Source organism: Ammospiza nelsoni, chromosome 5, assembly GCF_027579445.1.
Source record: "Ammospiza nelsoni isolate bAmmNel1 chromosome 5, bAmmNel1.pri, whole genome shotgun sequence".
NCBI classification, from domain to species: domain Eukaryota; kingdom Metazoa; phylum Chordata; class Aves; order Passeriformes; family Passerellidae; genus Ammospiza; species Ammospiza nelsoni.
Window position 1 is genome coordinate 71525323 of NC_080637.1, and position 12259 is coordinate 71537581.

Consider the following 12259-nt stretch of genomic DNA (forward strand, 5'->3'; position numbering starts at 1 on the left):
ATCATATACATATAACCAGCAGATGTAACCACTCCTGTGCTTTGGGGAGTTTTTCTCTCGCTGCCTGTTGGTCACGACCCACTGTGACTGGTCACTTCAATCATTTTCTACTGGTTTTGTCTCACAAGTGAGCATCTGGAATTCTGAAAAAAATGGCAAATTCCAGTACTGAGAATGTTGTCCTCTAAACAGTGGCATGGATAAAACATTGGATGGACACTGCTGTTTTGGTGTTAGAAACTCTACCAAAAGGCAACTTATGCCAGAGAAGCCTTCACTGAGCTATACCCAGCAGGAAGCATTCCCAAAGGATCCTTTCTTGCTGTTTTTGAAGCAGTTCCCCAAAGAAACCAGACAGCAGCTTGAGATCTTATGAGGAAGAGGAAGTGTGTGAATCACAGTGAAATTACATAGGTGTCAACATTTAATATAGTCAAAGTGCTTGCTAACCAGAAGGTGCAGATTTTAGTAGAGTAGCACAAAAAATTATTCTAGTCCATCATACTAAATATTTTTGTAATGCTTTTCTTGTAGTAATAAACAGTATCTCAGATTTTAAGTTAAAATATGGATTGGATCTTAGTGTTCATGATCTGATTAGTGTTCACCAGTGCTCTGCAAAGCATTGGTTTATTTAATGAAGTAAGCATAATTTGCCAGTTTTACTCGAAGAAAAAACTGATTTACATTATCAAGGGGGTGGTGAATAAAAGCTTGAGTGTGGTGAAAATGTACTGCTGCTACCTTCTTTACCACTCTAATTATGGTGAATAGATGGAGCCAGAGAAGGAGACAGGACAGAACAAGTCTGATCAATACTTGCCTCTCTATTGCCCTCCCTGCAGTTAAAAGAGAATGACTGCACTTATCTGGCCTTCTAGGGGAGTATCCATTCCTTGCTGGAGGTTAAATGAAAAACTCTTTTATTCCTACTTTTATGCTGACCCTAAACTCGTGTCCTGATTCTATAGGAGTCTCTGGCTACACAGGTAGTTCTTCAAGTCGATGGGAAAATTGCCATGAAAAAAGGGTTGCTGACATGAATGAGGCTTGCAAGATCAAGCCCTTCATGATCACTACAACCCTGGGCTCTGGGCTGATGTGGCGTCCCTGATTTACAGGAGTAATCCCATTAGCATCCCAGGGACAATTCACAGGAGTAAGAACTGTGGGAATGGGCCCCTCAGGAGCAACTACCAGCACAGTTATGTATCCAGCCTCACTCAGATCCTGCCTCACAGCCCTGTCCAAATGTTCTGCAGGCACTTTATGCTGGAGAGGAGAAAATAGACCTTGGGCACAAGTTCACTTCTGCTTACAGTGCCACTTTGGCACTCTTATTCTCTGCCCTCGAAGAGTCTTCCCTCTAAGAACCTGAACCTTTTAAGCGGTTCAGGGTCTGCAAGAAATCTTGGCTTCTCTCATTTCTTTCTTTCTTCTTTTCCTCTCTACCTTTCTTCTCCCCCCCCTTTTGTTTCAGTCTTTATTTATTTTTAATTTCTTTAAAATCTTAAAATTTTCCCTTTTTAACATCTTCTTTTCTTTTTTAGTCTCCTTTTATCTTTTCTTTTTATCCTTTCTCTTATCTTCTGTTGCCTTCTCCTTCTCATTTTGCTTATATTTTGCTCTCTTCCATATTTTTCCCTACTCTGCTTTGTTTTAAAAATTCTTTCTCTTTTCTCCTTCTTTCTTCTTTTTCATCCCTTCCTGTCCTTCTCCCTTCCCCCTAATCTTCTTTCTCAGAATCAGAGGTATTCAAAGAGGGTAGGAAAAAATTAACAAGGTGTTTGCCTCAAAATTCAAAGACTGGGAGTATAGCAGCTTTCCCAGTTTCAGAAATGCTTTTTTTAGAGTCACATAAATCAATCTGAATTTCCAGAATCTGAAAAACTGGAACATAAAATCCAAAGGAAAATACAGAAATAATAGAATTTCTACATGCATTTCTGTTTCTTTTTATATCCTACCTACAAAGAATGAAAATCACCTTTTCCCTGGTTTTCTGTTGTTTCCAGGTGTAGTTCTGAGAACTTGAGTAAATCAATTACCAGCTTTTCTTCTCAAGTGTAATAATGTGCGTTTAGTTTTACAATTAACTGCATATGTTTGTCTGCTTTTTAAACTGACTGTGAGTAGGGATTAGAATGCCAAACAAACAAAAAGGTGGCAAGAGAAGATAATTACAGTTTCATTTCAGTCACACCATGTGATCATGATATGTGTTAGGAGTGGTAAAAAAGCTATGGAGACACAATTCCTGCCTTGAACTAAGGCATGAGCTGCAGAAATTCTTCCACGTTTTTGAAATAAATCCATTCTCTGGGATGGACTTATGCTCCTGTGAGTTTTTTTGGTTGATTTCAGCAGAAACACTGTTTGCCGTGTTCTTAGCAAGAGCGAAGGTTGTTGAACCCATCCCCTACCAGCCTTTCAAAACAGTTCTGATACTACAGAACTGTGATACAAAGTTAAGACTAGCAGGACAGTTCTGTTATAACGTGTTAACAAGATTGTTAAAAATTCGAGCTCTTGCTCAAATGAGCTTTACTGTGGTTTATGATTTTAGAAAAGAGTTACACAGGAATTTGACATGACATGACAGCACATGACACCAAGTACAGAAGCAACATCAGTGAGCACTGAATATATGTACCTAAGAGCAGAGATTTTTCCATAAGAATGCAGCTTTAAAAATTGTATCCCTTTCCTACTGTGTACACATCTTTAGGATTAGATTTGAACCCTTTCTGGGCATCTGAGTACATTTATGTCTATTTTTTTCAGTCTTGCTTATCATGAGCTGCTTAGTCACAAGCATTGCTCCTGTTGAAGAGGAGTGCTATGGGAATTGCATAATTCTTCCTGAACAACAAGGGGGAAGCTCGGACACCAGGCTCCCTCCATTCATCACACTGTAGCACATTGGTATGAGAACTTTGTGGTCAGTTTCAGAGTTCCTTAATTTTCTGTTTCACTTTGTAAAGCAACATGATGCATTTCTATTGGAACAGCTCTGATGGCTTGGCAATACAAGCAGCTTGGCAATACAGGTTTAATTTTCTTGCCCTTTGGTAAAAGCTAAGGCCCACCAGAACAAGGGAGGGGATGAAATAGTGAGACTTTCATAGTAGCTTTGAGCCCTCTCGGGAATTTGCACAATCGCTGGACTTGGCCGTCACTACGAGTGCCTGAGTGACAGCCCTTGGCTTCCCGCTGCCTAAGGGCGTTCAGACAGCAGAGCTTTCCCTCGCTCGTTCTCACACGTTTTCCTTCTCCTCCTCCCAGCTTTGCCGCGCTCCGGGCCTGACCCGCCGCTCCCGCCCCGAGCCCGCGGGGCTCCGTGAGGGCGGCCCGGGCAGGACCCGCCTCCGCGGCCGGCGGGGCGAGGCGGGGCCGGGCCGGGCCGGGCCGCAGTGTCCGCCGGGGAGCAGCGGGGCTCGGATCGCCGCGGGCACGGCCGAGGTGCGGGCGCTGCGCGGGGCCCGGCGGGGCCTGAGCCCGCCCGGGTGCGGGAGGGCGGCGCGGGGAGCGCGGCGTGAGGGGCGACCCGGGGAGGCGGCATCTGCGTGAGGGCCGGGCCGGGCATCTGCAGCTGGATTGGGAGCGGAGCCGGCGGCCACACGGCGCTGGGGGAAGTCGCGTTTGGAACGCGCACAAACAAGCGGCCCCCTATGGGCCCGTGGCGGCCCGCGGCCCCGGGACACGCGTGGCGGTGGCGGCGGGAGGGTCTGAGCCCGGCCGCTGCTCCGGGCCATACCATTATTATTACCATTATTATTACCATTATTATTACCATTATTATAATTAGTACTACCCATGTAAATCAGGCTATTGGTAACCGTAATGAGCATATCCCTTAAAACCCCGTGCTGTTTTGCGTAGTTGGGGTTTGTTTTTGCAGTTTCTGCTGGCGCTGAAATCCCGGGTTTTTCGGGGCCCTTCCATGTTGTGCTGAAGGCAGGGCCTGGGCATGCCGGGAGCTCGGAGGGCAGCGAGGGGAGATGGATGAATGTGGTGAAGTTCCCAAAGTGTTGCTGAGCACTGTCCCATGCCCATGACTTGGCATCATCCTTGGCTGCATTTACAGCATAGTTTAGGGGAAAATGCTCTGGCGCCGTGGATTTACTTTTTTTTTTTTGTTGTTGTTGTGTGGAACACTGCGTGCTTTTTGCTGTGATACAAAGTTAAGACTCGCAGGACAGTTCTGTTGTAACATGTTAACGAGATTGTTAGAAGGAATGGGAACAGTTACTGTCCATTTCTGAGAGGAGCCTTCGCCAAGCCGCTGTTTATCTTGGGAGCTGGACTGTAGTGAGAGAGGAGGGAGAGTTACATTGAATTAATTTCCCAGGGTCTGCAGACCCTGTGCTGGGCCCAGTGACTCAAGGATAAAAGACCGAGCAGAATCCCATCACCACAGCAGGCAGGTCCAGGCAAGGCTTGTTTGAGCTTTGTTTTCAATGAACAAACAGCTGCTTACCTCCATCCTGCCCACTTCCTCACCAAGGACACGCCTTCAGAGCAAGTCTTCCATCCTGCCCTTTGCTCGTCAAGTTCCTCTTGTTTGGCAATAGCTGACTGTGCTGAAAGCGAGATGAGGGGTTGTTAAAAGTGTAATCAAGTGGATATTAACATTTTTATTACTATTGTTAAAATTATATTACAGGAGGTGAGTTAGCTGTAACAAAAAAAAAAAAAATTCATTTATTTCTCTCTCTAGTGAAGCTAAGACATCCTAGTTGTATGGACTCCAATCACTAAGTGCACTTAGTGGTTGAAGCACTTGGTGAGGCAAAAGCCTGGGTGTGTGCAGGGCAAAAATTGAATGTGCACGGGGATGTGCTTTTTTTTTCCACCTGCATTCACTCCTCAGCACCTCTTAACTTTCTGGTGTTGATAAATGTACTGCCTCCATAGGATTGTGGATTTGGTACGGTCTCATTGGAAAGAGACTTCATTAGTTTAAACCTCCCATGATAAAAGCAGAAATAGTCCTCTCCTTTTTGTCATTACAACTTAATCTTTGCCTGTGAGTCATGCTAAAAGCAATTTTTAAGAACAAGGTCTCAAAGGGGAAAAATGCATGTTCAGCTTGGTTTGATCACAAGTTACTGCTGGGTAGGAAGATACTGGTTAGTTTGAAAGCTGAAGTGCAATTATAATTGTGTCATTTTACACACAAAAAAGGGTAGGCAATACTAATTTTCCTCTTTACATTTCATAGTTCATAGTATTGTCACATACTCCTCCTATCCTGGTAGCTGCTTAGAGAAATTTGCTAATTCAAATGAATTGGTCTAAAATTGGTCTAAATCCTTGTGTTATTTCAGAAGAGTACTAATTTCTGTGACTAAGTGTTGTTTCTGCAATTACATTAAATATTTTGGTAGTTTGTACTTTGACAGTTTAATAAGCACTTATAATGGAAGAAAAATATTATAATTTATCATCTTAAGGTATTATATTATGCTATTGTGAAAAGAAAAGGGTAGAAAATTGCTTAAAAAGAAACTTTCCACAGTGGCAGAATCATGCTGTAATTGCAGTGATGCTAAAAAAACAAGGCTATTAGCACAATGTTTTTCTCAGAACTTTGGATTGCAACGATGGTTTTTTTTTTTTTTTTTTACTAACTTTTAATACTTTTTAGAGGTCATCAGTGAGAAGGGGGAAAAATGGCGAAATCCACACAGTTAATTGACAATGAAGTCTTCAGGGCCTATGCTACTTACACAGGCATTGTTCTTCTGAAGATGATGCTAATGAGTCTGATAACAGCATACTTCCGGATCACAAGGAAGGTAATCTTTTGGAAATACTGGCTGGGAGAACAGACTGACATTTATATTGAAATACAGAGATATCACAGCTCTTTATATATATTAATGCATCTCTAGAATTCTGAGGATATTTCACAAATAGGGATCAAGGCTGCCTTGGAAAGCAATCATGTAGCTCTCCTAAAATCAAACTATTTTCTTGACTTGTATCTGCCTTAGCAGTCCACAGAATGCATATGTTACTACATGTGTCAGCAGGGAGAAATCAACTGTACATTGAGTCTGCACTGCCTGAATGAAATGTTGTTTCCAAGTAGTGTCTTGCAGTATTTTGAGGTAATAATGGGTCATGTAAGTGTAAGAATTTGTATTTAAGAGGAAAGGGAGACACTTTCTTGGTCATAAATGAGAATGGGAATAAGGCTGTTGGATGCTGTTGTTGTGTAGGCTTCTGCAGAAGGAAGGGATCCAAAAGGACTTTCAGATAATTTGTCAGGAATGGTGAAAGAGACTTGGGAGCTTCCACCTTGGAGGTGCCCATGTTCTGTCAGCCTACTGGGGTTACTGCAGGCTTGTTCATCTCACAAGTAGGCTTTATCTAAGTGCATAAATTGCATTGCATTAATTTGTCAGCATACAAATGTACAGGCTGGGCTCAAGAAAGCAGCAAACATTGTATTATTCCCTGTACTTTTAACTTCACGTAAGTTAAGTGAGGTTATTAAGACATTGGTAAGAAGAGTGACCTTTACAGCAAGCTGCTTTGACTGGGTAAAACATTTTGGCTGCTAATATCACTTGTGTGCTTGTGTTTGAAACAGGCATTTGTCAACCCAGAAGATACAGCATCATTTGGCAAAGGAGAGAGTGCTAAGAAATTCCTGAGGACTGATCCAGATGTTGAACGTGTACGCAGGTAATACACAAGAACCTGAAAAAGTTATTTTAAATAACAGAATAATATTAAATCAAGGAGTTAATTCCACCCCATTCTCTGTCAAGCTCTGTGTGTGTTTCATGGTGCTTTATGTAGCAATCTAATACATTAATTAGTTTAAATGAATAAACCATTCCACATTCAAATGGTCAGTGTGCATTCCCAAAACAATAGGCCTCTGCCTGGTTATAATAGCTGACTCTTAGGTGGTGTCCTGTCTGCAAAATGGGCAAAATGGTGAGAACACTGTAAAATATGATCACAAGCTAGCTCATGGCAAAATTTTCTGTTTCCAAAATCCTACATTTTGGGATGCTATTTGATACACCTGTGCTAACAAGGAAAACTTTAATCAAATGCTTTCTATAGGATTGTTTCTTGATGAAGCTAAGTTTATTTCTATAGCAAAAACTTGAATGTCAGTGAACTCTTTTCATTTAAGCCTCCATTAGGGAAGACCTTGAAAATATATACCAGTGCTGTTTTAAGAACACTGCATCCTTGCAAATAATGGCTGTTGTTTCACAAAGCATATTTCTGTATGCCTCATATGGATTAAAATCTCAGAAAGAAGAGACTAAGTGGGCTGTAAAGATGTTCTGCTCCTTCCCTTTCTGCCCCTGAGTTCAGGGAAGTTGTTGCTTAGTTTCATGGGTGTTACATAAAAGTGCAAACTTTATGGTGAGGGGTAATTCCTTTCGCTTCGCAAATTGTAAGAGGCCAGCTAAGTTGAGACTAACTTTATCACCCATTTAATTCAATTTGTTGTGGTAGAGAAATGACAACCAGCATGTAATTTTCACAGAATAGATTTTGAAAACACTAAATTTTCAAATCCTGTTTCGTGGAGTTTCTCAGACATCTCTAGAGCTAGTAAGTAAGCGTGGTTCTAGTTACTATGTTGGTGTTGCAGCATCCATATTATCCTCCCAACTCCCAATCTTAGTAGAAGTTTAATATATTTTCTCCTACAAGCTTCATGGCAACAGATAATGCCACATAAATTTAGCATGGCTTCTCTTTTGTATAAGTGATTGGAATGTGTACAGTTTGTGGAGAAAAAAAGATTTTTTTTTCAAGAAAAAAATTACTTTCTTCAGAGTACTTTTATGGGGAATGAGAATAAAAAAATCTGAAGGGCTGTGTTTCCTTGTAATTATAAATATATTCTAAAAGTAGCTGCAAGACAGTGCCACGACCTGATTCCTGTTGGCTCTGAAATTTGACATCATTAGTTAGGCTTAGACATTAGATTGTTTCAATCAGTAAATTGGGCTGGAAGTACAATTTATCTAAAGAGGTGAAGGGAGCTGGGGAGGTTTAGGAAGGGGTGTGAAAGAACACTTCAAGATATATAAGTTCATTCTCAACACATTTTTAGTAAATTATGGTTTCAAAATTTCAAACATTTTTGCAGCTATTTTAGTGCTCAAAGTGAAGAAAGTGAACGAAAAGCGTAACTGTCACACCTGTTAGATGTTCAAAAATAACCTTTTTCAAGATGATGGAACTTCATGAACATTTGATGAACATAGCAGCTCCTATGTAGGATATTTCATATTTTCTTTATGGACACCACAAACGATTTATGGGATTACAATAGTCCATCTGGGCCATGAACTGTAATAGCTTCAGTCACAGCCCTCCAGTTAATTGATGTCAATTGAGAGAAGCTCCAAGAAAACTGCTACCTCTTTTCTTCCCTGACTTTGCATTCTTGCACACCCAGGTGCACTCAGACACCTAATGTAAGTCCTTAGTATTACCAAGATCCTGGGGAAAAACTAATACCTTTTATACAGAAGATCAGAAGCTTAAAAATGTGGGGTGCAGCAGGAGAGACCAGAGTGATGGCAGGTGAACATGCCAAAATAGTTTCAGTAACTGTATCGGGTCCCCTCTGCAGAGGAAGCCAAGAGTTGTTGAATAGTAGCATGCTCTGAAGATGTTGAAAAATAATGAGGCTTGAAGTGGTTTATTCAACAAAATAAAACACTTTAAAATAACTTTGCTTCTTTCTCCAGAGGCCACCTGAATGACCTGGAAAACATTGTCCCTTTTGTTGGCATTGGACTGCTGTATGCTCTGAGCGGCCCTGAGCTGTCCATGGCCCTGCTGCACTTCAGGATCTTTGTGGGGGCTAGGATCTTTCACACTTTTGCGTACTTGATCCCTCTTCCCCAGCCTGGCAGAGGTTTGTCTTGGGCAGTAGGCTACTCAGTGACCTTCTCCATGGCTTACAGAGTGCTGAAGACAGCGTGGCTCCTGTAGCAGAGCCGTAGCTCCCGTGTCCCCTTCGACATTCCACACCAAGTTCCCAGCGCTGTGCCATCATGCCTTGAGTGAGCCAATGAGTCTTCCGTGCTAACTGGAATTCTTCTTTTCAACAAAAGCTTTTTGTTCCTGCTCAGAAGTGTTTCTTTTTTGGAGGAAAAAAAAAGAATACTTCTCCCTGTATTCCCTGTGCATGGGTTGCACTGCCAAATACTAGATTGGATGTTCCCTTTGCGATTTGTCAAGTGCTTACAATTCTAAACATGCCATGATGCTGTATTGATAGAGTGTTTGATAATTTTCTACAGATGCACTATTTTTGGCTGTAGCTCTGAAGTCTAAATCAATAAAGACAAGATTAAAAAAAAAGCCTGTTTGTATTTTTGTTTTCATTTTGACTCTTCCCACTGCAGCCAGCAAATAGCATGTCACTATGTATCAGGAAGAGATTCCAATCATACAGTTCTTTGAAGAGAGCTTACCTTAATAATAAGATATAACCAGTAATGCTAGTCTTGTTGTAAAAAAATCTTTGATGAAAATGTTTGTATAATCCACTTTGGGATTAAAAGACCTAAACCATTGCAGCTCCATTTCTTTCAGTTGAATAGATTAAAAAGAAAGAACATATTTGTGCTAAATTCTTTGGAGAAACTGGTAAAAATTTTAAGTAATTATTTTTGCTGGAGTTCCTGCAAATGTTCATTTTGTGACTGGATAAAGTGTGGACCCTTTGTACAGGATTTTTTTTTTAAATAAATTCAGCATAAAATGAATGACACTTGCAAATGTAGCTATCAAGTAATCCAGATGTACATATATAATTAGTTTGTGTGTCATACTGTCATAAATATGTTTCTGATAGGAAGTTTTGCTCTTTGCTTACATCTTTCTATGATGTGTTAATTTGAAATACATTCTTTAAAGACTTTTCCTTGGCTTCTTTTTGTTTGATTGGTTATTTTGTTGCTCTGGCTTCAATAATAGCAGGAGATTTCAGGTGACCAAGAAAGGTCTTTACATGCAGTGTGCTGGTCATTGAGAAGTTTTAAATGGCAGAAGTCAGGGCACAACACATTTGGTTTCCTTTCCTACCCCAGAAGCTGTGCCCATAAGGGAGATGGAGAGTTCTCACTGCTGCTTCCACATATCAAAGATTTTTGTTCTGCTTTTTTGCATGGGAGCAGTAATTGTACTGCAAGAAATAACACTGGAGGGCTTTCCTACCTATCCACAGTTGTGAGGTGGAGATTGGTGCAGTGTTGTGTTAGGCTGCAAATCAGAAGGGTGGCAGGGGGAATGGGGAAGAATTCAGAGACACTGGTTTAATCCAAAGAAAGAGGGTTTTTATTGCAATTTAAGTGTTGCATCTTGTCTACCAAAGAGGAAAGGGTGGAACTTGAAATAAAGATGTTAATACTGGTTTGCCAAAAGTTAAATCTAACTAATGAGTAAAATAACAGAGCTGGATCTTCTAGAGGGAGGAGGATGAGAGGAGACGATGATTAAAAGTTGAATACTGGGGAGCTTCAGTGGCTGCCATGGCAGAGTAAGCACACATCAGCACCTCTGGGTTAGCAGAGGCTCCAACAGGAAACACGGGCTTTTGTCTTTCTTCTCACACCTCTCTCCACCACTTCCAACCTGTGCTGTTTTCCTCCTGTTCCTTCCTCTGCTAGGTTTTATGGGATCTTGAGAGCAGCTACCTTGGTATTGTTGTAACAGAGGCCAGCAGCTCTTCTGGTTTGAGAAGGAGCAGTGATGGAGGATGAAGGAGTGAGGCTGCAGCCTGGAGCTGTGACCCAAGCCAGTCATGGTCACAGTTAGCCTGCCAGCCCTCCTCAGTTTGTGCCTACTCTGGACCCTTATATCCTCACAACAGCTTCTAAAACTCTTTCCTCACTACTTCATGGCTTGCCTCTTCCTCCCAGCTCTGTGTCTTTCCATCCATCTTTCAGACAAAGGGAATGCAGCCACTGTGCTGAGGGCCCCATTTGTAATTCATCAGCAGAGCGAGTCCTCTCCTTCAGCATGGAAAAGGCTCTTCAGACAAGCTTGGTTGTCAATGCCAGGAGCAGCATTTTCAGCTCCTTTTGCATCAAGCTTCTGTACAGAAATCTCATTTCTGGAGACTGTCTTTAATTTTATGATCTTATATTTGAAACAAAACTGGTTTTAAATCCCTTCCATTTGCTCAGTGGTTACAAAGCCCAGAACGTATACTTCTATGTGCTGAGAAGTAGAAAAGATAACTGGAAACCCTTAGAAATACCTAGAGTGATTCAATATTATTCTGTGTTTCTCTTGCATTTATTTTAAACCTATATTTTATTTTCCTTTTGCTCCCACAAATACCATCTGTGCATCTGGGCGGGGTACATGCTCAATCTGGGAAATGTGCCTTACCAGATTCCGTCAAATGCCGACTGCCAGCTCCACAAAAACTCTGTTGGAGTGGTCCTTGTCACACAGCTCTTGCATTTCTCTGCTCCCTGCCCTGTAGAGGTGCACTGTGCCTGTTGTACAGCTGTAAATTTTGATACGTTGGTGTATTTCAGGAGAGCTAGCAAAGGAGCAAGGGTGTGCTAGCTGAATTTATTGCTTGGCTAAACTGGATTTTCACCTTTAAAACATGCACATGGATTTCAGCCTCCTAGTATCAGGTCCTCTTGCAAAATCATGAAATGAAGTAACCTGTAACTGATGAAACAACTGAACTGTTATCAGCAGGTATGCTCCCTTTGACCTGGTGAAAGTACAAAAAGGGCTGCTCCATGGGAGCCATGGAAAAGAGGTCAAACCATCAGCTTCTATGCTTCATTTCTGTTTATTATGCCCCTTATTCCCACCACCAGTCTTGGGCAGCTGGAGAAGCCACAGGGTTTCTTTTCTCCTCTTGTTATTCCTGGCATTTTGTGTTCTTCTCTCAAGTATGTTGTGTATCTTTGAAGTGGCTCTTAACAGTTGGTCATGAAGCACCCACCTCAAAATGCCATCTGGCATCACCTGGTTAGCTGAGTTCATCTCTGAGGGAATTTCATGGGTTGCTTTGTTTTCAGAAGTGTGGAGCTGAGCAATTCCTCAGTTTAGTTTTTGTTTGTGTGGGTAACTGCTTAAAAGCCTTTGGGCAAAATGACTTTGTGCTGGTTTTCCTGGCTGCAGACACATGCACTGAAGGCACGGAATTGTTGGGAGAGATCATGACTGGTGAAGAGCTCTGAGCTAGGACTTGCTGTTTGATCATCAGCTTTTTGTCCTGTCACAATGA

The 12259-nt window shown here is 41.7% G+C and overlaps 1 protein-coding gene across 1 annotated transcript; it reads left to right on the forward strand.

The window, feature by feature from the left end:
- Positions 1–3222: 3222 nt before the first annotated feature.
- Positions 3223–9360, forward strand: MGST1 (microsomal glutathione S-transferase 1). The gene is made up of 4 exons (XM_059473066.1): positions 3223–3462; positions 5651–5801; positions 6602–6696; positions 8742–9360. Exons 2-4 carry the CDS (start codon positions 5676–5678, stop codon positions 8986–8988), a joined length of 468 nt encoding a protein of 155 aa, XP_059329049.1. The 5' UTR covers positions 3223–3462; positions 5651–5675; the 3' UTR covers positions 8989–9360.
- The last annotated feature ends 2899 nt before the right edge of the window (positions 9361–12259 follow it).